This window comes from Agelaius phoeniceus, chromosome 11, assembly GCF_051311805.1.
Source record: "Agelaius phoeniceus isolate bAgePho1 chromosome 11, bAgePho1.hap1, whole genome shotgun sequence".
In the NCBI taxonomy this organism is placed as follows: domain Eukaryota; kingdom Metazoa; phylum Chordata; class Aves; order Passeriformes; family Icteridae; genus Agelaius; species Agelaius phoeniceus.
The window spans coordinates 1099540-1123106 of NC_135275.1; the positions used below are offsets into that span (position 1 = coordinate 1099540).

General features: G+C 46.9%; 1 protein-coding gene across 3 annotated transcripts in view; it reads left to right on the top strand.

Moving 5' to 3' along the window:
- PHF2 (PHD finger protein 2) overlaps positions 1 to 23567 on the top strand; it is a 57115-nt gene that overhangs the window by 17297 nt on the left and 16251 nt on the right. For all 3 annotated transcript variants that reach the window (XM_077184469.1, XM_054640012.2, XM_054640011.2), the window contains exons 2-9: positions 9161 to 9246; positions 15344 to 15458; positions 17767 to 17927; positions 18436 to 18577; positions 20911 to 21097; positions 21680 to 21842; positions 22694 to 22781; positions 23308 to 23414. In XM_077184469.1, the coding sequence (XP_077040584.1) occupies positions 9161 to 9246; positions 15344 to 15458; positions 17767 to 17927; positions 18436 to 18577; positions 20911 to 21097; positions 21680 to 21842; positions 22694 to 22781; positions 23308 to 23414 (1049 nt within the window). The remainder of the gene's footprint in view (positions 1 to 9160; positions 9247 to 15343; positions 15459 to 17766; positions 17928 to 18435; positions 18578 to 20910; positions 21098 to 21679; positions 21843 to 22693; positions 22782 to 23307; positions 23415 to 23567) is intronic.

Genomic DNA, 23567 nt, shown 5'->3' on the forward strand with positions numbered 1-23567 from the left:
CAGAGCCCCAGGGCAGGACTCCTCTTGCAAGTGCTCTTTGCTCTGTAAAGCTCTTGGTGACCTCAGCAGCATAACTTTGATGTCCACCCCATATGTGTGTAGATCTCAGCCATGGGGAAGCTCCATGTGAGAGGTTATCCTGCTGACAGAGGCTCTGGTTAGGAGTGTCCTAACCAGTGGGGATGACAGGTCTGAGGAGATGGAGCTTGTAAGGTGAGTGTCAGGCTAGTCCATGGAGCAAACTGGCAACAACCCCCAGTGCTATGGACTCCATCAGGGTGTGGAGCTGCTGCTTTCCTTAGGATGCAGCAGAAAGAGTTTGGGGACATTGAGTAGTGGTTGCACTGGCAATGCTGGGGAATGGCTGGACTCCATGTCCTTCAGATTCTTTTCCAATGTAAATGATTCTGTGATTCTGTCATTCTGCTGGGCCAAGAGTCCTGTGTGGGTCATGGGTGGAGGGGCTGCTGTATTGGTCACAGGGCTGAGTGCCTCAGACTGGGGAGATGAGCTGTGGGGAAGGGCCCCTGCACTGCACCTGGCCGTGGCTGTGCAGGGGGAGCTGGGATGTGTGCTGCCTGCTCACTGGCTTTGTTTCTGAATTCTGTTGAGTGCAGTGTGTCTGCTCAGGTGCATCTGTTTGAAGCTGTGTGGCAGCAGAGCAGAGCTGTGTGGATGGTGTCACGCCGAGTGGGATGGGTGTTGCAGCTCTGCTGCCTCTGTGGTTCTGGCTGACACCTGCATGTCAGTTGAAGATGAAATAGAAACCATACACAGAGAACAGAAGGTGACTGGTGAAAGGAGTGGGAGAGAGGAAGAAAGCAGCAGAGACAAGACATGTGCAGACCAGTTCACTTTTCACACCTGCAGCCTGTTGGCTCAGCCCTTGGGGCAGGAGCTCCTGCAGCACCCTCAGGGGCCGGGCTGGGATGCTCTGGGGTGCTGTGAAGGGTCTGCACAGTGGTGTTGTCTGCTTTGTCACCTCCCCTGCTCCCAGGCTGGGATGAGTCCTTTTTGCTCCCTGCAGTAGCAGTATGGCCACCCTTCCTGGTAAAAGTTTTGGATGTGGCCAGATTTCCTTTGTGGACCAGTGCCACTTCTTTCAGTGATGTTACACAAGGAATAAATTAAACCTAACAGAATGATTTTGAGAGGAGAGATATTTTTGTTCTGTTTGTTTAATGGACTTCTTGACCTTTTGGGTCAAGAACTTGGGACCTTTAATTTGGGCTTGGCAATTTTTTCCTTCAGTTTTGTTTTATTCCTGCTTTTTACCACTCTCTTTCTCTGTTTCCTTCCCTCTTGGCTTATTTCCCATCTGCTTTTGGGAAACCCAGTGCTGAGAAGGAGAACAAACATCAGGGCAGCTGTAATCACACAGGGCTGAGCAGCTTCTCTGCTGAACAGGCTGAGCCCAGTTTTCAGCAGCAGCAGCACCTTGGCACAGTAGTGGGTCCACAGATGTCCTGTGCCCAGCTCAGGTCTTTCACTTGGCAGAGGATGGGGCTGGCACTGCAGGGGGTAGGGCAAGAGATATGTTACTGTGCAAAAAAGGGCATGAGACATTCTCCCCAGTCAGTGGTGAAGGTGTTCACCTCTTCAAGGTGTTGCCTCTGAGGTCATCGAGATGACAGGCATTGCAGTCAGCTGGAATTGTGTGATTGATTGTTTGGGTCAGTCTCTAAGTATTTAATTATTTTAAATTATATGACAGCAAGATTGAATAGAATTTTGAGTTGACATAAAATAATTAGGGGGAAAAGAGTCTCATCTAGCACTTTTCAGCCACGTGTGTTTCATGAGAGAGTCTTCTGCCAGCAGTAGGGATCAGGAGAGTGGGCTTCACTTCTGAAGCAGGGTGTTTTTCCTTGCTCTGTACATTCCCTCAGTGAGAAGAGGTTGGAAAATGTAATTCATTCTAAACTAAGCAGTAATTCTCCTTCAAATTATATCTTAATAAAAAAGATAACATCTTAGGTAGTCTCTGATTTAGGCACACTGCATTTTAAATCTGTCCTAATTATAGTGCTCATCGCTTAACATTCCTTTAATGAAGATCCTCATTTATAAGGACAAGGTTGGCAAATAGGAATTAATGCCATTATAACCCGTGAGTCTCCCAAAGGAAACAAATCAAAAGCTCTGTGAAGGAAATGAAACCTTATTATTTATAGCAAGGCAAAGCACAGAGTCACCAGCTGTACCTTTGTGTATGTGGCTCAGGGGCCTGCAACAGATGTGGTTTGGAAAGGACAGTGCCCTGCTGCCATGGGCATCTCTCCAGCTGGGACACAGCTTCCCTTGAGGAGCCCTCAGTCCAAGGCTCCTGTCTTGCAAGTGGACTTTGGTTTTGTTTTGGTCTCAGTTTCTGATTCAAGACAGACCTCCTCTCATCAGCCCCAGAAATAACCACAGTGGTTCACCAAGGCCCAGAAATAAGGATGGAAGGAAGACATCCCAGTTGTCTTGGTGGATCTGGAATGTTGTGGTGGATGCACATCTCTGCTGCTGTTGTTTCATCTCATGCTGATATCAGAACTGCTTGGTTTGAAGGAGCATGGTCAGATTGTCTTCGTAGCTGTTGATTTCAACACACATAGGAGATGGATGGTTCCACTGGCTCCTTAAAAACCTTGGTCATCCTGAACAATGTTTCACTGGTGGAATTCAAGGGATGGCAGTGAGAGTTATGTACCAGCCTAAGAGGCCTTAGAGCAGTGCAGACTTGCAGAGGCCCCTGCAACCCTCACAAATATCTCCTTACTTATTTGGAGGCTCTGAGTCTCTGTGACTCGAGGGAACGGCTGGAGCTGTGTCAGGGAGGGTTAGGGTGGATCTCAGGGAAAGGTTCTTCCCCCAGAGGGTGCTGGCACTGCCCAGGCTCCCCAGGGAATGGGCACGGCCCTGAGGCTGCCAGAGCTCCAGGAGCCTTTGGACAGTGCTGCCAGGGATGGACAGGGTGGGATAGTGGGGGGGTCTGGGCAGGGCCAGGGGCTGGACTCCATAATCCTTATGGCTCCTTTGAGCTGAGGATATTCCATGATTTTATGAAACCTCTGAAAGCTCTCTGTGTGGGCAGCACAGCTCAGCTCTTGCACAGAGCTGGGCATTTTCAAAGTACTGAATGAGTGTTTGTCCATTCTACAACAGCAGCCTCGGGGGCGTGGGACAGGTGATGGTGGTGCTGCTGCCTGCAGGGGGGAAACTGAGTCAAAAAGCTGAGCTCATTTCCTGGGATGAAAAGCAGTCCAAGCAATCTGATAAGCAGTGAGGATTGTCCCTGTGCCTGCATTCAGGTGTTGCTGAAGCTGCTGGGCTCCTTGCAAGGGACTGCACAGATGCTGTTCTGTTTGCAAGAGGAAGCCTTTTCCCTTTTCCCATCCCTTTCTCTCCACATTTGTGTTTCTGTGAGTGAAGGAGAGGTGATGTGAAATCCTGTCTGTCCAGTACAGCTTGAGTTCTCTCTCATTTAGGCCTTAATTAGAAACGTCCATGCAGGGCACCCTCAGCCCTATGCCCACACCAGCGCCTGGGTTCCTCCTGCTGTCCTTGGTCTTGGGTCCCCTGCTGGAGTAACACCAACTTGTGTCCCTGTTCTCCTGAATGACTTGTGAGCTCGCTGCTTTGCTTTAACCCTAGCTGACAGCAGTCCTCAGCTCTCCAAAATCTCTATTTCGTGAAAACATGTGACTGATTAGATGAGACAAATCCTTCTGCTTAGGAAAAGGCTTGTTCGTTTGCTCTGGAGACACTGGAGAGCACACAGGAGAGAGCTCTGGTCAGAGTTTACCCTGTAAAGCCACCGGGACAACCGCCCAGAAGACACGAACTCATGGAACAACTCATTGCATTGCTCTCAAAACAGCCTCACTCTTTCCCCTTTTCTTCTTTTATTAACTTCTCTTGTGCTCACAGTGTCGGCTGTTGCATTGTCGGCTGTTGCTGGATGCTGGGATGGACACTTAACATTGGCCTGGCATCAAAACTCTCCACTGCTGGACAGTGCTGCCTTTTTACAGCACCTATGGCTTTGTCCAGGTGGCAGAGGCTCCTGGAACTGGACAGGTGTCTTCTGTACAAATTACAGAAGTAAGTGAAATTACACCTTGTTAAGGAGGAATGTTATTGTGCACACTGTGACTGGTGACACACCCAGGAGTACCAGTTGTTAAGGGATAGGGATGAGCTCAGGGTAATCACTAATTGTGACCTGTAAAAATGCTGTGAGTTCTTCTTCTGAGCTTCATAGACCTTTGATGATTTGTCCTCATGAGCTGGGGTGGAGCAGTGCTGGGAAGGGAAGGGAAGGGAAGGGAAGGGAAGGGAAGGGAAGGGAAGGGAAGGGAAGGGAAGGGAAGGGAAGGGAAGGGAAGGGAAGGGAAGGGAAGGGAAGGGAAGGGAAGGGAAGGGAAGGGAAGGGAAGGGAAGGGAAGGGAAGGGATGTTAGCCGATTTTTTTTCTTCAGCTCTATTTCTGTTTTCCTAGATTTGATTTTCTTCCCTATCTAAGAGTCTTTTTCTTGTTTATTTTATTTTTCATATTTTTCTATATTGTCTTCTGGTTGATAATGGAGGTGACATGGTTTTGATAGAACAGACACTATGTGGATAATTTTTCTCCTGAAGCTACTTAAAATGTCACCTCCCTGCAGATGACAACTCAAGGTTGCCAGAAACATTCATGCTATAAAACCAGTTTAGTTTACTCACCTTTTATTAGTGTTGCTTGCACAATAAAAAAATCATTGTTAACTTTATCAGAATATTGAAACTTGAACATCTCTTCACTGCGAACACAGAAGCAATTTCATTTTAAAGTGGCAAAGGGCAGAGTTTCTAATAAAAATGTAATTTGTAGCCTCTGACTGCAAAAGCTTCTAATGTGCTAATTCTCCTTTAAGTCTGTGTAACGTGGGTGAGATATCAGCTTAAACAGCTGCAATATCAAAGCCTTTACTTGTCATTATTATTTTTTCCCTACAACAGTATCAGCGAAATTTAAATACATTTTAATATTATTTCCCTTTTATCTCATTATCAAATTAGTTTTACACTCCCTCAATATGAGTTAAACACTTAACGACCATTTAAAAATCAACCATTAGGTTGGTTGAAATTGTTCCAACAAAATTCCTGGATGCAGGGCAATTAATCTCTTAGGCCATCTTTGCTGTGTTTGGGCAGAAAGGCTTTTTGAGCTGTGAGAGGTGGTGGTGGCTGGTGCTCCAGCATCCTGCATCCCTGCCCTGCACAGCAGGTGCATCCCCAGTTCCCGCTGGCAGGGCTGCAGCCCCTCAGGCATCAATGGCCATGGCACAGCAAGTGAGGGGCTTTGTGGGGTGTCTGGGAAGGGTTTTCTCTCACAAAAGAATTATCCAGCCCTGGCACAGCTGCCCAGGGCAGTGCTGGAGTCCCCATCCCTGGAGGGATTTAACAGCCCTGTGGATGTGGCCGCTGGGGACATGGGTCAGTGCTGGCCTTGGCAGTGCTGGGAAATAGTTGGACTTAAAGGTCTTTGAGGGCTTTTGCAACCTAAACAATTCTATGGCTCTGTGATTTTGTCCTTCACCAAGCAAAATTTTTTTCCTTCTAACTCAACAGTGCTACTAAGAGCTTTTCTCAGTTCTTCTCTGACAATGGTAATGCACCCAGGTCCTACACTCACACTGTGGGATCCTGCTCCTGAGCTCACTGCCTGGATCCCACACACACTGCCCGGATCCCCAGCACACTGCCCAGATCCCAAGCACACTGCCCAGATCCCAAACACACTGCCCAGATCCCAAACACACAGCCCAGATCCCAGGGACATCACCTGTGATCAAGCACTGGCTGTGATCCCATACCAGTTGCCTTTAGACTCATCATTTTCAAATGCTTGGTTTGAGTCTTTTTGATGTTTCTCTTGAGCAAATGGGGCTGAGAAAAAAGTCTGGAGGGACCAAAGCGAGTGTTCTCATGGGAAAAACCAATAGCTGCAAACCACAGAGTGCCATTTGTGCTGCTCTTCAGGGGCCGAGGGGGAGAACACTGTTCAGTCACTGTAGGTGACTTGGTTTTCTTCAGCTGGAGAAATGCTTTGATTCTAGATTATTGGTGATTAGCACCCTGAGAAAAAAACAGTAAATTGGGTAGGAGATGCTTCAGAACCAGGCTCTGCTTCTACCACAGCTGGCAGTCCCCTTCTGCCTTTTATTCCCAGGTGGAAATGCACAGACCAACCCAAGGGTCAGTCACGGCCCCCTGCTACCCAAATCTTGCTCTGTAAACCCAGCACAGGCAGCAAGGAAACAAGGAAACCAACAAGGAAAACCTTGTTGCTCTGCTGGCAGGAATGGTTGCCTGGGGCTGTCTGGCAGTCTGGCTTTAACTTTTGGTGGGAATTTGGTTTCCTGTGCCTCTATCCATGTGGAAGCCACCAACAGTCCTGCTGGTGGCAGTGCCTGGAGACCCCAGCTCTGCTGGGTGAGAGGAGCAGCACAGCCTGGAGTGGGTTGGTATTTTGGTTCCTGATGTCCCAAGGCAGTTCAGCTGGGAGATCCCTTGGACAGTTTCCAGTTTCCCACACAGAGAGGGCAGCAGCTTCTCCCTGGGAGCAGCTGTAAGTGGCCAAACCTTATTCCAAAGCCATGCTGTAGTCGGAAAAGTTGACTGTGTCTTGCAGGGACCCGCTGGAGTTTGAGGTCAGTTATTTTTACTTCTCTGCGTTGTTCTCTCAGATGTTTCACTCTCTTAGAACAATGGCTCCCACCACATTGCAGCCATTGCCCTGTGCCACAGCTGCTCAAACCTCCTCCCATGCCGTGCCAAGGATCTCATCTCCTTACTTTAGCTAAATATAGCATTTTCAAGCTCTTGTAGAGAGCCTAATCCATACCTTTACTGAGCTTAGCCAGCTGAATCCAGTGGCATAAGCAGCTGACACTGCTTTGTAGGTAGAGGAATCCTCTACATTCTCTTACACTTGCCCTAATCTACCAAGGTTTGTTTAATTTTTCTACTGATAATCTGGTATTTTTCTACTATTTTTTCTGGTATTTTCTACCAATCTGATTTTTTTCTCTATATATGTACAAGATTCTGAGGACTGGATAGTTGTGATGGTGATTTTTTCTGTTGGCAAACTTCAGTTTTCTGTGCTGGCTTCCCAGGGACACACAATAATTTTGTATTTTTTCAAGTAACTGTTTAATGAAAAAAATTCCAAAATAATGTTTTCTGTTCCCAGTCTGGCTTCACAGAGATGAGAGCGTCTCTGGCTTTAGTTGCAGAGCTTCTGTCACCCTGGGCTCTCTATTTTGAAGGGAGCTGGCTCCCACATTGACAGTTGCAACTGCGGCACCATACCTACCAAGGTTTCTGGCAGGATCTTATTTTGACACAACAGTTACAATGGTAATAAAAAGGATGTGCTGCTGTATCTAAGCTAGTTTGGCCTTTCCCAGCATGGTTGCAGCCTTGGTTTTGTTGCTGCTGTTCTCCAGCAGCAGGTGTGTCTGTGGTTTGTGATGGTGACGTGCGCCACCGTGGGCCTCGGGGTCAGCAGGGGGTTCAAAACCACCTCTGGCAATGGGGCTCACAGTGCATTTGAGCAGCTGCTCCCCTGCCCCAGGCGCGCTTGTGTTGGCTCTTGGACACCTGTACACCCTGCCAAGGGCACCCAGAACCCTCAGGGAGTGGGTCCAGGGACTCTCATGGGAGGGATGGGCACAGGACTGTGTGTTATCCTCCTTTATCAGCACCCAGGTCATGGCTTTCCTGCTTCTGGACCAGCACCAGGTGCTGCTGATGTGTCCACCCTGTGTGAATTTCTCCCATTGCTGAACGATTTTTGGACATGCTGGTGTCCTGCAGAGCTTGAACGGAGCGAGAATGATCTGAGAGGTTCTGGGAGGTGCTTGGTGGAACTGGCTCACTCTGCTGCCTGGCCTTTGGGATGGAGCAGCCATCCTCTGCTCTGCTTCCTCCGTGCAGACACAAGAACCATAAACTCTGAATTCCTGCGCTCGTCAGTGCTCAGCCCTGCTGGGGAATGCCAGGAGACAGAATGTGGCCTTGTGCGTGGAGGTGGCACTGTGTGACCCCTGCCCATGCCTTTTCCTTGGCAGAAAAGCAGTGTTGTTGTTCTCTGTGAGCTGAGGAGCACTGAGAGGTGCTCTCTGCTGATTCAGAGCACTGGCAGCTGTTTCCTGCTCCCTGCAGAGCACTGGGGAGGCATTTCAGGAGATGAAGTAGAGAAAGCCCAGGAGAGCTCTCGGCACGGTGTGATCCAGCCTTCCTTGTGCTGGAGCTTAAGGTGCCTCTGATGCCTCTGGTGGGTGATCTTAGCCTAGCTAAGCTCCCATGGAGCCAAGGCACCAGGGATGGATCCCACAGCACCCCACTGAACCCTTTTCCCTGTGTGGTGCCTTGCAGCCTGGGCTGCTCCTGACACAGGCAGCAGGAGCAGAGTCCCCTTTGCCCTTCCTCCATGGCCAGGACAGTGCCATGCTGCACCTGGATTCTTTGGCTGCCTGCTTGGCACTTGGACTGTGCAGCAGCTTCTTGTCTTGGGTGCTTCAATGCTTAGCTGTGTGCCTGGCTCCTCCCCAGCCTGTGCTCCCACAGGATTGTCCATGGGTGTGCCCAGGGCTGCTGCTGGTGTGTCCCATCCAAACCCACCTCGGTGGCATCCTGGCACAGCCAGGAGTGCTGAGCTGGGTGTCTGCTCCACTCCTCCTCATCTTCCTACATTGCAGCAGAGGTGGGACCTGTGGAAGTTGTGCACATGGTATCCCTTCCCAAGATCCCTCTGGTACTTCACAGCTGCCCACACATATTTTGTGAAGGTGTGTTTTGTTAATTGGGTTTATGTGGGATGGTACTGGGAGAACTGTGTAGGTACAAAATAGTCTCCTTGGGAAAAAAAAAAAAAATCTGTGGGTCTGTCTGCCACATTTTCATGGAGTTCCACAGTGGGCTACTGGGTGGGCTTCTGGCTGGCAGCTTTTGGAAGCCCTCAGGATATAGGCTACAAAAAGCCAGTCTGTACCAGTGTACAGGGCCCCAAAGCTGGTACAGCTTGTCAGTGCAGCTGCATGGCAAACACATGGGGCTATATTCATTAATGGTATGCTTGAGCATAGTCGGGCTAATGTCAGATTTACCTTCTTGTGTTCCAGCTGTGTTGGTGTGGAAGAAGAAGAGGCACCAGACATTGACATCTATCATTGTCCAAATTGTGAGAAAACCCACGGAAAGTCGACCTGTAAGTACCCCTGTGCAGCCAGTCCCTGACATGCAGCAGGGTGGGGATGTTTGAACAACAGGAGCTTTTTGTTTTGGTCATTACAAAAGGCACGCCTCGGTATCATGTGCCATAAATATTGGAATTCAAACCAGAAGGTGAAGAAAGATGTTAGTGGGAGGAAGCTGCAGGTTGGATCACGGAGCTTTTGCTGCAGCCTTAGGCACATGCGTGAGCTCATGCAGGCACTTACCTGGAAAACTGCAGTCCCCAGCCCCACAAAAAAACTGAGTGTCCTTCCTTGGTTGAACTGTGCCCACCCTCAGTAATGTGGGCTAGAAAAACCCTGTGGAGGCAGCTAAGTGCTAATACAGGGAGTTTTGGAACCTACATGGAGTTTTCTGTCTGCAGATGAGAAGAGTAAGAAGCAGTTTGTTGTGCTTGGCCTGGATATAGAATTGCAGCAATTTCAGTGTCAGTCAAAATTGTAGGATACACTGAGGGTGCCAATTCTTGCATTTCTTTCATAGGAAAAGGATTCTCCTGAGCAAAAGTGACAGTTGATCTCAGTGGGTGTTTTGTCTGGGAAGGAATCGTGGGATGTGTTTGCTTTGGTCAGATTAATTCACAAATTCTTTCTATTATACAATGGAGAAAAAAAAGAAAAGAAACCAATCCCTGTGAAAGATGAAATGCTTTGCTTGAAAACCAGTTATTATAAATAAGCAACAGTGCCAGGGAGGATCCTGCTGCTCTGCAACCTGAGGGCATCCTGCAGAGGAAGAGCACCGTGCTCATCTGCTGGAGCTGAGGGAATCCTGATGACCTTTTATTTAGTGTGAAATAAGGGATGACTGGAAAGTGACTCCTGTTGTGTTAAAATTCAGATTTTTTAACCCAAGCAATTATTTCTGTATTGCCTTAATTGTTAAAGTTTAAGAAATTTCTAGTGGGAATGGGGTGGAGTCTGAAGTGTTTGCTTTGTGGGCAAAAAATAGAATTGTATTTCCACTGGGATTTTTTAAAAATCAAATGTGAACTGGAAACCTGAATGACCTGAAGGTGCTCCTGTCTCCCAGAGGGTCCAACTGAGAAGCTGGCAAAATCCCGGTTGGGGGGCTGGTTCTGAAGGACTTAACAAAATCAGGATGTCCCTACAAAATGTTGTGGTTTGAAAGGATCAGCCTTTCTAGTGTTTTGTTTTCCTGGTTACACAAATAACCACAAATCATTTTGAAGTGAATGATTTGGGATTGGAGGGGGGGTGATTGCAGGCACTCCCAGACTGTTCCTAACCCAGGAGGGAAGAGGCAGCACAGGACCTCCACCCTCTGAGTCTGTCAGTGCACAACACTGAGATGGGTCTGATACTTTGGTTTCTTTCACTTAAAAAAAAATATAAATTATGAAAGGCACCTGCTTTTCAGGGCAAGGGGAAAAACCCAGTCAGAAGCAGCAAAAGCCTATAATCAGGAATTGAATATCAGTTCTATAAAAACTAGGGTGTGTCATCCTGGAATTCAAGACATGGCAGTTTTGATAAAAAGATTGCAAGTTTAATATACCAGTTATGATGAGGAGAGTTGAATTGACAACAACATTCTGATGCTTTTTAAAAGGTTTCTGTCTATCCAGTTATTTTTATCCAAATAAAAATCCACTGATGTGTCCCAGAGCATTCAACCCAGCAGAAAGTGCTGCTGGAGCAGAGTTCCAGCCCTTGCCATGGGCTCAGACACCTCCCACTGTCCCAGGCTGCTCCAAGCCCTGTCCAGCCTGGCCTTGGGCACTGCCAGGGATCCAGGGGCAGCCCCAGCTGCTCTGGGCACCCTGTGCCAGGGCCTGCCCACCCTCACAGGGAACAATTTCTTCTCCATATCTCATCCATCCCTGCCCTCTGGCAGTGGAAGTCATTCTCTGTGTCCTGTCCCTCCATCCCTTGTCCCCAGTCCCGCTCCAGCTCTCCTGGAGCCCCTTCAGTTCCTGCAAGGGGCTCTGAGCTCTCCCTGGATCCTTTTCCTCTCCACATGAGCACCCCCAGCTCTCCCAGCCTGGCAGAGGGGCCCCCCAGAGCAGAGGGGCTCCAGCCCTGGAGCAGCTCCAGAGCCTCCTCTGGATCTCTCCAGCAGCTCCATGTCCTTCTGATGTTGCAGCCTGCAGATCTGGGGCAGCTCTGCAGCTGGGGTTTCAGAAGGGGTCCCTTGACCCTCTTCCCTCTGGGGATGCAGCATGGTGGGAATACGGGCCACATCCATTCTGTAGGACAGCATGGACACTTCCTTTTCTCTCTTTGAATACAGCATAGGCAGTTTAATGACATGCAACACCAATCATCAAAGAAGTGAAGTGCAAGAATTTTATTTAAATATAAATCATTACTATCCTTACCTTGAGTTTTGGTGACAAGGTCACAAGCTGCATAGTAATTTTCCCTGCTAACGTGTAGAGTCGTGGATTCTGTGGAAAAAGGAGTCTGTTCTACTCTAGCCCATCCTTGCAGGGTACACCAGGCCAGAGGAGTTAGAAGCTGGAAGAAGTGAAGGAGGGAGCGGCTTGGCTGGTGAATTCCATCTGCTGGAATTTGCATGGAGGATATCCTGCTGCAGGGCTTGGGCACTGCTGGGAGATCTCTTCCTTTGCTTATTAACTGCTCCAGAATCTGTTCAGACCCGTTATCCAGCACTATCAGCTCTGTAAAGGAGTAGGAGTTGTTCCAGCAGCAGTAGTTCATGGTAGGATTTAATTATTGTGAGATTAGGGAAGCACAGACACCAATTGTCTGTTATGCAACTTGTCTGGATTTAAAAATATACATGTATTTCTGGAGCTCGCCTTCTACCAGATATATTTTCCAGATGTCAAATTTAAAAATCATTTTCCTCTCCTTACATTTTTCCACATTACCACTGTGGCCAGTGGCTGCTCTCAGAAGATTGCTTCCTGTCACATGGCATTTTAAGCCATTCCTGCTGAATGAAATGTGTAGGGACTTCTCTTTGGGAAAAATCATCCATATTCATCCAACATTTTCTGACATCATTTCAAGAAAATGTAAGGGCTTCATTTGGGCAGGCTTGGCTCATTTTCATAGCACAATCTGAAATGCTGGCTTTGATTGCTGCCTCATTTGCCACAGTGAAAATCAGGAGAAATCCTTTGGAATCAGTGGAGTTACAGAGCTGGAAGTGAGCCAAAGGCTGTGGCTGGCTTTAAGTACTTACAACCTTTGGTGTTGATGAGTAGAGAGCTCACAGGGTGCTCCTGGGTATCCCTGCTCTAGGGAAGCACCCTGGTCCTGGCTAGAACAAGATGGGCTTTAAAGTCAAACAGTCATTTAGGCTGGAAGAAGCTCCAAGATCACTTAGTCCAACCTGTGACTGATCACCAGCTCGTTAAGACCAGAGCACTGAGTGCCATGTCCTGCAGTTCCATGAGCACTTCCAGGGATGGGGACTCCACCCCTCCCTGGGCAGCCCCATCCCATGCTTGACCACCCTTTCATTCCTCCCAAGAATTCAAGTTGATGATCCCTTCTACACAAATAGCTTTGAAATAATGTATGTATACCTGTGAATTACTCATTTTGAGATACAGTTTTTATAAACATTTATTCCCTTGTTTCCAGTGTTGGACTTCCAAGGTTAAATCTGGACCAGAAAGATCTGCAGAAAAAGAAATCTGTGATAAATTACAAAAAAGTAGCTTTTCTGGCCCAAGCTGGGATCTGTTGCACATGAGAATGAGCCTTTAGTCCTTACTGTGGTGTTCATGGCAAAGACAAAATATAGAAAGTGTGGCTGAAAATGGCCAAGGGTCAAGTGTTTGAAGCAGTGTAATGGACTCCAGCTGCTGTCCAGGGGACAGCCCCTCCTGGGAAATGCTCTGGGGAGAGAATCCAGGCTGCCTCTGCAGGAGAGCTGGATGGGAGAGCTGGATGGGGAGAGGTGCATGGGGAGAGGGATGGGGAGAGGTGGACGGGAGAGCTGGATGGGAGAGCTGGATGGGGAGAGGAGGATGGCAGAGCTGGATGGGGAGAGCTGGATGGCAGAGCTGGATGGGAGAGCTGGATGGGGAGAGGAGGATGGGGAGAGGTGGATGGGAGAGCAGGGTGGCAGAGCTGGATGGGGAGAGGAGGATGGCAGAGCTGGATGGGGAGAGCTGGATGGCAGAGCTGGATGGGGAGAGGAGGATGGCAGAGCTGGATGGGGAGAGCTGGATGGCAGAGCTGGATGGGGAGAGGAGGATGGCAGAGCTGGATGGGGAGAGCTGGATGGCAGAGCTGGGTGGCAGAGCTGGATGGGGAGAGGAGGATGGGAGAGCTGGGTGGCAGAGCTGGATGGGGAGAGGAGGATGGCAGAGCTGGATGGGAGAGGTGGATGGCAGAGCTGGATGGCAGAGCTGGATGGGGAGAGGTGGATGGGGAGGTTCATGGGAAAGTTGGGCACCTGCCAGCTCTTGGTGCTGAGGCAAAGAGCTCCCCAGAGGTTGTGGGAGCATTGCAGTGGATTTGTTAATTCAGCACTGATCCGTCGCCTTCATTTCCCGACGCTCTGTGCTATCTGGTGTGTAATAAAGGAATGTGCTTGAGCTCTTTAATTTTCCTGTGGCAAGTGACACCTCTTTCCCTGGGACTTGTACTCAGAGTGCAATCAGCACACTCGTGGTGTGGATTTGGATGTGCTGAGAGGGGGAGGGGGCAGAGGTTGGGAAGGGAGGGAGAGGAGGAAGGTTTGTCATTCAAGCCAGGCTTGTTTCCTTTGTTACCAGGAGCATTGAATTAATACACTAAGCCTGAGAGTCATTAAGATAAAGAACTAGCAGCTTTAATGAATATCTCCAGCTAGGCTGGAGCCTGCATGGAACTAATAAACCCAACATGCTTTGTGCAAAACCTGGGATGGACTCCCTGGGAGATGTCTTTCCTTGAGTTGTTCCAGGGCTGTGGTTGGGAAAGCAAAATTTGCTCTTTCCAAATTTCATGTATTATATCTCTAGCCTTCAGATTCCTTTCTTAATGGAAAAGTGTATGGATCTGCGTCTGTGCAAAGAGTGAGGAGTGGGTGCCATCCGTGAGGTGTCTGCTGCCTTCCCTCACTGTTTTGTTAAGAGGTCTGGACTTGGGGTGAAATACTGAGTTTCTTGATGTAAAACAAGGGTGGGAAATGAAAGTATGTGACATATGAAAATTTTATTAACAGAGGCTTTAAATGATACAAATGAGGAAAAACCCGGTTTCCTACCAAAGTGAGTTTCTCTGCACTCACTGTGGAAGCAGGAACAGCTGAGGGAGATAGTGCTGACTCAGGGAAAAAGCAGGACCAGTTTTTCTTGCTTTGTGTTATCTGGCTGTCAGAGGCAGGGCAAAACCACACTGAAACCTCACTGGCTCACGTGTGCTCATTCCTGCTGGCCCTTTATCCCTCCCTTAAGGACTGTCCTGTGTGTCCATCCCTCACTGGGAGCACCGTCAAGGGGCCTCAATCAGCTGCAGCTCTGAGCCATAATAAATTCCCTTCCCTGCACTTCTAGGAACTACTTAATTTTCCTTTTCCTTTTCCTTTTCCTTTTCCTTTTCCTTTTCCTTTTCCTTTTCCTTTTCCTTTTCCTTTTCCTTTTCCTTCCCTGTCCATGCTCTGTTCAGGGCACACTAAAATCCCATCAAACTTGGTGTCAAATGCAGCACTGCTGGACAGAGCTTTATTCTGAGGTGATTCCTGACAAATGCAGTAATCCCACAGAATGGTAATTCCCACAGATCCATCCTGCAGGTTGTGCCAAGGGGCTTTCAGGGAGTTTCCTGGTGAGGATGGGGGGCAGTGTGAGAGGCCAGGGTGTCCAGAGCCAGTGCTTGTGTGAGGCTGCAGGCACTGCAGCTCAGCAATTACCCAGCTGCTGCCCTCTGCTCCAAAATGCTCACTGCTCACTCTGTAATGGATCTTCAGCTGCACCACAATTGTCTAATGGGGCACTGAGAGCAATATTAAAATCTGCAGGGCAGTGTGGCAGGGGTTCCCTCCACTCTGCTCAGGAGAAAAATTAAATGAAGATTCATCCTTCCTGCCAATGTCTTAATAATTACCTTCAACTTAACATAGCTGTCCAATTCATTCTTTTTCAGTGAAAAAGAAAAGAAATTGGCATAAGCATGATACCGGCCAGACAACGGAGGTGAAGCCTGTGCAGAATGGGAGCCAAGTGTTTATCAAAGAGCTGCGGAGTCGGACATTTCCCAGGTGGGTTTCGCTGTGGACAGGGTACAGGGGCAGTGCTGGGGTCCTGGGAGGCTGGGGATGGTCTGTGCTGGAAGCATTGAAGAGTATTGGTGATTAAATCAGTGCTGTTTGATTGCAGATGTCCCAGGCTCTTCCCTTTTTCACATTTGTGCAGCTGTATTCAGATCTCCTCACAGCTGAGCCCAGTGCCTGTGGATTTCCATAGATGCTGGGATTTGGGAAGGCAAGGATTATGGAATCAGAGAATAGTTTGAGTGGGAAGGGACCTTAAAGCCCACCCAGTGCCACCCCTGCCATGGCAGGGACACCTTCCACTGTCCCAGGCTGCTCCAAGCCCTGTCCAGCCTGGCCTTGGGCACTGCCAGGGATCCAGGGGCTGCTCTGGGCACCCTGTGCCAGGGCCTGCCCACCCTCACAGAGAACAATTCCTTCCAAACATCCAATCTAAATCTCTCCTAGTTTAAAACTCTTATCTCTTGTCCTATCACTGTCTGCCTCTGAAGAAACTCACTCTTGCTGTTCTTTATAAGCCCCCTGGGATCTCCCCAGAACTTTCTCTTCTCCAGGCTGAACCAGAGTGTTTTTGGCCCCTAGAACATCCATTTGCATAAGAAACTAACCCACTTATTGCATAGAATTCTCCAGTTCTTAAAATTCTAACGACTTTGCTGAAGCCTGTGCCCATCTTGGACAGAACAATGACATACTCAGTCACGGGGTGACAAAGGCTCTCTCACTGGGGTAATGAATGGTGCTAATTGTTAGGTGACATGTCCCACATGTTATTAGGCTGCTCCACAGCCATTTGCAAGAGTGATCATTTTCTTTTGGCTCTTTAATGTAGGCTGTAGCCAAATAAATCCTTAATTATTAATAACTAATTATTTTAGAAGAATCCTTGGAGACTGGCAAAGTAAACACAGAACTTCTTCCTTTTTATGGAGAATTTAATTTCACACTTTATTTAAGATACTAGTCTTAGGCTGCTTAAAGAAAAAACTGAAAACAGTCCTGTAAAGTATTTTGCAGCTTATACAGAGTGTTTTGTGTTTTGCTGAGCTCAGGATCCAGTATTTTTACTTGCCTGGCTATTTCCATTGGGGCCTGCAAGGTTTTTTATCTTTGCTGCTTGTCTTTTTTTTTTTTTTTTTTTTTTTTGTAATTTGTAATTTGACAGGTTGCATAGCTCATTTTAAGAAAGACTTATGGCCCAGGCAGACTGATTTCAGTAACCTCGGGTGGCCTCTGAGACTGCAGTCACACAAACAGTATCTCTGAGTCACTCCAACATTGTTATAAATAATACAGCCCCCCATTTTTTCTCTTTGTTACTCATTAATGTATGCATAAGAAAATCCTGCAGCCAAATGAAATCTCCTGAGACAGGAAGGTCTGTAGAACAAAGAAATGCCTGCAAGATCCAGGACTGAGACACAAAGTCTTGTGGAGGAACTTTCTCCCACAAAGCAAATGAATGGGATGTGCAGATGGGACAGACCAGGCCCCAGCACCTGGAGGCTGCTGGAGGGGACACGGGGTCACACCAGGAGCATCACTGGTGACTCCAAGCATGAGGCAGGGAATGACAACCCCCAGTGAGTGCTTGGGAGGGTCTCAGGTCAAAAGGAACACTGAAGGGAGCAAAAAGGCAAAAAATATTATTCATGTAATTCTGTTTAAAATATTTAATACCAAAATAGTGCTGGAGTAGCAAGAGTAGCAGTGAAAACAATTAAATTGATTATTCTCTGTGAGGGTGGAGAGGCCCTGTCACAGGGTGCCCAGAGCAGCTGTGGCTGCCCCTGGATGCCTGGAAGTGTCCAAGGCCAGGCTGGACGGGGCTTGGAGCAGCCTGGGGTAGTGGAAAGTATCCCTGCCACTTCAAAATGATCTGCAGAATACTTCCTGAGCACATTATTCAACTGCTTTAAAATTATTTGCAAAGCATTTCTAGGGCCATTTATTTGAGATTGGGTAACATTTTTAACCTCATCTTCTTTAGAGTGAAACATTTAACATTAATTCTTTAACATTGATCACTGGTAGCTCGACTGATGCTACCGCTGAGGAAAATGGTCTTTTGCCATAAGCTGTTATTTTAGGACTTCCCAGTAGCTGGAGCATGAGGCTCGAGTGATTGCATGATTTTTTGTGCCCTTTCTGCTTTGCAATAAATGGGGTTTTGGCTTGTGTACCTAATTTGCCCATAATTCCTTTTCCACAGTGTCTTCCTTTCAGCAGTGAAATGCAAAACATTCCAAACTCGGTGTGGAGCTCCTCACCACTGAATCTGTGTTTGCTTTTGCAGTGCTGAAGACATAGTGGTGAAAGTGCCAGGCAGCCAGCTGACAGCAGAGTATTTGGAAGAGAAGGGCTTTGCTGAGCCCATCCTGGTCCCCAAAAAGGATGGGCTGGGCCTGGCTGTGCCTGCCCCCACCTTCTACGTCAGCGACGTCGAGAACTATGTTGGTGGGTACCTGGCATTGCAGTGCTTGGAGCTCAGCTGCTCTATAGAAATAATTAGTTGTATGGAAAATTGTAAAATGTATTCTAAAATATTGTCTGTGCTATGAGCTGTGCTGGTCTCAGTGCAGCTTTTTAGGTAGTGGGAGGTTGTAGTTAGCAATTAAGTCATTCTTGTTTTGTGTGGCAGCTTGGCAGTCAGGCTGAGCCAGCCTGCACTGCTCTCCACAGCTCTGCATAAGCAGTAACAGCCAAAGTAGCATCAAGGAATGGTTTTCCCAGGTTCAGGACTACAAAAGCACCATTTGATAGGTATTTATGTATATGCAGGTCTTTTGTGCATGTGTATCTGTGTGGGTGCAAACAAAAGCAACAGGGAGGATCCAAGGGCTGAAAAGGTCAGAAAAACAGAAGATTGAGATGTTTCTGGACAGGTTAACTCACCCCCAAGCATAGAAAAGGGGGCAAGGCAGGGTGTCCATCAACCTGTCCTCTCCACTGAATTCATGTGCAGGGCCAGAGCGGAGCGTTGATGTCACTGATGTCACCAAGCAGAAAGATTGCAAGATGAAGCTCAAGGAATTTGTGGATTATTACTACAGCACAAACAGGAAAAGGGTCTTAAATGTCACAAACCTGGAGTTCTCTGACACCAGGTAAGGGTCCAGCCTGCTGCACAGTAATTACTACAGATTTATTTCGCTTTATAATTTTTATTTAATCTATTATTTTGTATATAACATATTTCTATATAATAACATAGCTGAATACTATACTACCCTATGTGTTTATTTATGAATTATATTAATATTGCTCACATAGAATTATATATATAAATTATAATTTTAAATTACTGAATCTCACATTGTGTCTGGGATATATGGCTGGGTTCAGCCTCTGCCTTCCCCAGTGCTTTTCCTCCTTAGGGAAAGTTGTTCAACAGCTTCTGGTTGTTCTGACTTTAGGTGTAGGGTAACATGTCACTGGGTGTCCTTTGAGGAGAATAACTTTGGAATTTTGTTATAATTCTGTAATCCTACAGCATGTGTTCTAGTTATGCTTTCAGTGCTTTTGCCAGCTAGCCTGTGATCTGTCTGACAGCAGCTCAGGGTCAGGGTGGTGCTGGAGGTGATTGTGCAGATCAGAGGGATCAGATATTGGGAAGAAATTCCTCCCTGTGTGGGTGGGCAGGTCCTGGCACAGGGTGCCCAGAACAGCTGTGGCTGCCCCTGAATGCCTGGAAGTGTCCAAGGCCAGGTTGGACGCTGGGGTTTGGAGCAGCCTGGGACAGTGGAAGGTGTCCCTGCCCAGGACAAGGTGGAAATAAGCTGGTCTTTAAGGTCCCTTCCAGCCCAAAGCAGCCCGTGATTCCATGATTAGCTGATGCCAATGCTGAGGGCACTGCCTGGTGCTCTCTGTAGCTGTGCTGCCGTAGCTGAGCAGTGCTTTCCTTCCAGCAGTGGGCAGGGCCATCTCTGAGATACTCAACCCCAAAAGCTGTGCAGGTTATTTTCACAGGCCCTGCATCCTTTGGGGTAGCTGGTGCTTCCAGAAGGGAAGCACCAGGAAAAGGAAAAGATCCTTTTACACACAAACACACTACACAGATGATAATGAATGTCAGCAGAAAAACAAAGAATGGTTGTTTTTGGGAGCATCCTGCTTCAGCACAAAGGCTGGAAAAGAAGGCTGGTGTATAATGACAAGCTCATTTTTCCCAGGCTGGGATTTAGTGGCTCACCCCATCACTGCAGAGAGCAGCTCTGCTCACTGCAGGTTTGAGACCACCGGCATTCTCAGCAGAGATTTTTTCAGCTTTCTGCCATTTTCCCCAAATAATGGGATGTCTTTTTTCCTGAAGGACTGCTGCAGCTGTCGTTCATACTCCGCTAATCGAGACATAAGTAGCAAATATTTTATTTCTTAGCATAGACAGTGACAGTTTAATTGAATGCACAGCTCCATCTTCCCTGCCATGGAAATGGAGTTATTGTCATTAGGGCTTGACACTGAGCACAATGACATGTGGGAGCATTTAATATTGGCTTGAAGTGCAGATACTTTTACTGACGTGGTATTTTAGAGTGTCTAGCAGTGAATCTTCACCTCCTGCACTATCAGCCCAAATTTTGGACTATTTGAATCAAAAATTTAGCACATTCTAGGACGAAACATTTAATATCTGGTTGTCATGCCACTGCATTGTCTTAGCTGTGATTCTAGTATATGTTATGTATTTGACAAAAACATAATATATGAATGACAAAAATAAATAAATAAATAGGAACATATGTTCAGTATGAATGAAGATAACATTTTGTATAAATTTAGATACATATCCAGTAAGAGTATGTTCTTAATGTACATAAATAGATTCATTCATATAAATTATAGAAATATGTATTATATATCTTATATTTAAATATATTCGTGTTGTCAACCCAAGTTAGACTTTTTCCTTCTTCTGAGCTTTTGATATAATGTACTCCATCTAAATAAGATTGCTGATTTTCAGCATCAGATCAAGAGTTACTTATCGACAAGCATTAATGTTGTTGTTATTTGGAATATTAATATTAAGCTTGACTTGCTAATTTTTCTGGTTTACCCGGGGAGTTCTGTCCAAGTGCACACATTTCACTTTCTGTTCTGGAGGGGGCTGGGAAGGTGACTGTGATCATAGCAGTGTTGGTCCCTGAGCCTGCGTAGCAGGGGCTGGAAAACTACAACCATCCGTCACATATTTGATCATAGATTATACTGCTGAAAGAAGGCAAAGGATTGTTGTAAAGTCATCACACTTAAAAAACCTTAAATCTCTGTGTGTAAACAGTTTTCCCTAATTTTCTGAATGATGAGCAGTTCCACTGCCACAAGAGGAGCTGCTCCAGTTTACTATGCAGGTTTTGTCACACTTGCTTCTTGCTGTACCAGAGTCCTGGTGCTCTGTTTTAAAAGCTGCCTGTCTGTTCTCCACTCTGTCTGTAAGGATGTCCAGCTTTGTAGAGCCTCCTGATATCGTTAAGAAGCTGTCCTGGGTGGAAAATTACTGGCCTGACGATGCTCTGCTGGCTAAACCCAAAGTGACCAAGTACTGCCTGATCTGCGTGAAGGACAGCTACACTGACTTCCACATAGACTCTGGGGGGGCTTCTGCCTGGTACCACGTGCTGAAGGTGAGGGAGCCTGGCTTTCAGGTGTAGCTAATAACAAACTCAATTTTATCCACAAAGGCCATCATAGAATTCTCTCCAAAATTCAGTTCTCAGGTTTTTTCATCATTGTCCTGTTGCATCTGAGCCTTAACTGCTCTAAGTGAGTGCCCTCCCTGAGGTGCTAGAGTCTCCTGAGTGAGAAAGCACTTGGAGCATGGAAGTCCTCTGTGTATTTTCTCTCTATTAGGATTTTAATATTTGTTTAGTGCCTTCTGCACATATATCACCCTAGGTCTTAAAGATACCACGTCATATTTTTGCAGTGTGATGGAACCTGGCACTGTAAACCTTTTGTACCATCACTCCTGCAAATCTGAGCAGATGTAGTCAGATGTGATTTCATTATTTCAGCCCTTCTGTAAAAAGCTGACTAATTAGTTTTATTTAAATACTGCCAAAATACACATACATGTATATTTAGACAACTACTTGTGTGTGTGTGTGTGTGTGTGTGTGTGTGTGTGTGTGTGTGTGTGTGTGTTTACGCCAGTGCAGTGTTGTTTGATTTGGCTGCTCATTGCTAATTTTATATTTCTAATTCAGGGAGAAAAGATCTTTTATCTCATCAAACCAGCCTCTGCAAATATTTCTCTGTATGAACGCTGGCAGTCAGCAGCAAATCACAGTGAGATGTTTTTTGCAGACCAAGTAGATAAATGTTACAAATGCACTGTTAAACAAGGTCAGACACTCTTCATCCCATCAGGTGAGCAGCTGGGGGAGGAGGACTTTCCTCATCCTTTAGAGTAGCACATCCAAAATGCCAGAGGGGTGGGATTTGACAACTCTCTCTGACAAAGTACAGAGTCTAATTCTCAGTAGAGATATTATTTCATGTGCTTACAAACAAAACAAATCAGAACTTTTACTGCTTTCTGTTAACATTTTAGCAGCCTTCTAAGAGTTAAACTTGTAGGGAGAGTGTTCCACTTGTGGTCTAGCTGGGTTGTAGTAACTCGTGAGTTCTCTTTCTGTATCCACCCTGGCATTGGTACTTTCTGACATCTAACGGATTATTTACATGGAGTGAATTTGACCATGCATTCTGACCATGACACCCCCAAATCCTTGTCACAGACATTAATCCCCTGTGACACTAAGGAACTGCAGGTCACTGTGTGTGAGTAGATTCTTGCACCAAATGTTTACGCACTTGAATTTTACCTTGGGTGTAAGAAGTGGAAAGTAGGTGTTTCTCTTATGACCATCTGTGGAGCAGATGGTGGAACAAACACAGAGCAATTTACAGAGATTCACAAACTTGAGTAGATTTTTGTATGAAAAGACATGTTTGGAAAACACCTGATTCTGACACTGTGATAAAGCACGTCCGGGGCTGTTTCAGGTCTTTGTGGAGACAGGAAAGCAGTTGCCATTGTGTAGCAAAACAAAGAAGGGACCAGAGGCAGCTCTGTTCAAAGTGTGTGTGGCTCTGGGGCTGGGCTGTGTGGGTACCTGTGGAGCAAGGTGTCAGTGAAGTGTAGACATCATTTGGGATTGAAGTCTGTGCTAATGGCCTTTGAGTTCTTGTCTTGAGGACTCTTCTCTGTCTTTTAGGCTGGATTTATGCAACTCTAACACCAGTAGACTGCCTGGCCTTTGCAGGACATTTTCTACACAGTCTAAGCGTGGAAATGCAGATGAGGTAATCTGTCTTTAAAATCTCATATTACGTAGAGCTCATTTTTTAATAAATCAGTAATAATGAATCACTGACAGTAATGCTGGTGTACCCACCTTTGTCCCCTCTGACCATGTTCCCTCATGCTGGCTTTTCCTGAGCTGTCCTTGCACCTGTTGACAAGGCATGGGAGGGTGCCTGAGGGGCCTGATTGATGTGGCCCCATCCTGAAGGCAGGTTACACACTGCCTGGAGTTTTACCCTGGCACCTGCCACTCGCTGCTGGATCAGCCCCCACCTGCTCAGTTGGGCTCTTTGCCCACTGTAAGACAATGCAATGAGTTCTTTACTGATTCTGGGCAAATAATGCAATAAAACCATCATACATCTGTATCTCAGTATTTTACCAGTGCTGTCATGTTTTGCTTTTGGCCTAAGGCCAGCCTGTGTGGCAGCAGAACAAAGAGGGAACCCACTGCAAAGTGACCCTGGCACTTCTGTGACACATCATGCTCTGCCATGCTCGGTTTCCTGTGCCTTTGTCTTGCAGGGCCTATGAAGTGGAAAGGCGATTGAAAATTGTCAGTCTGACCCAGTTCCCCAACTTTGAAACAGCCTGTTGGTACATGGGGAAGCATCTGCTAGAGAAATTCAAAGGTAAAACTGCATTTCCTTGCTTGCCCTGATGGCTCAGCTTTGGGATCTGGGGACAGTTCCCCTGAATTTCAGTAGCCATAACTGACAGGAGCACAGGGTGGGAAGGCTCAGCTGAATTTGGGACACAGTAAAAGCACTGCTTATTACCATCAG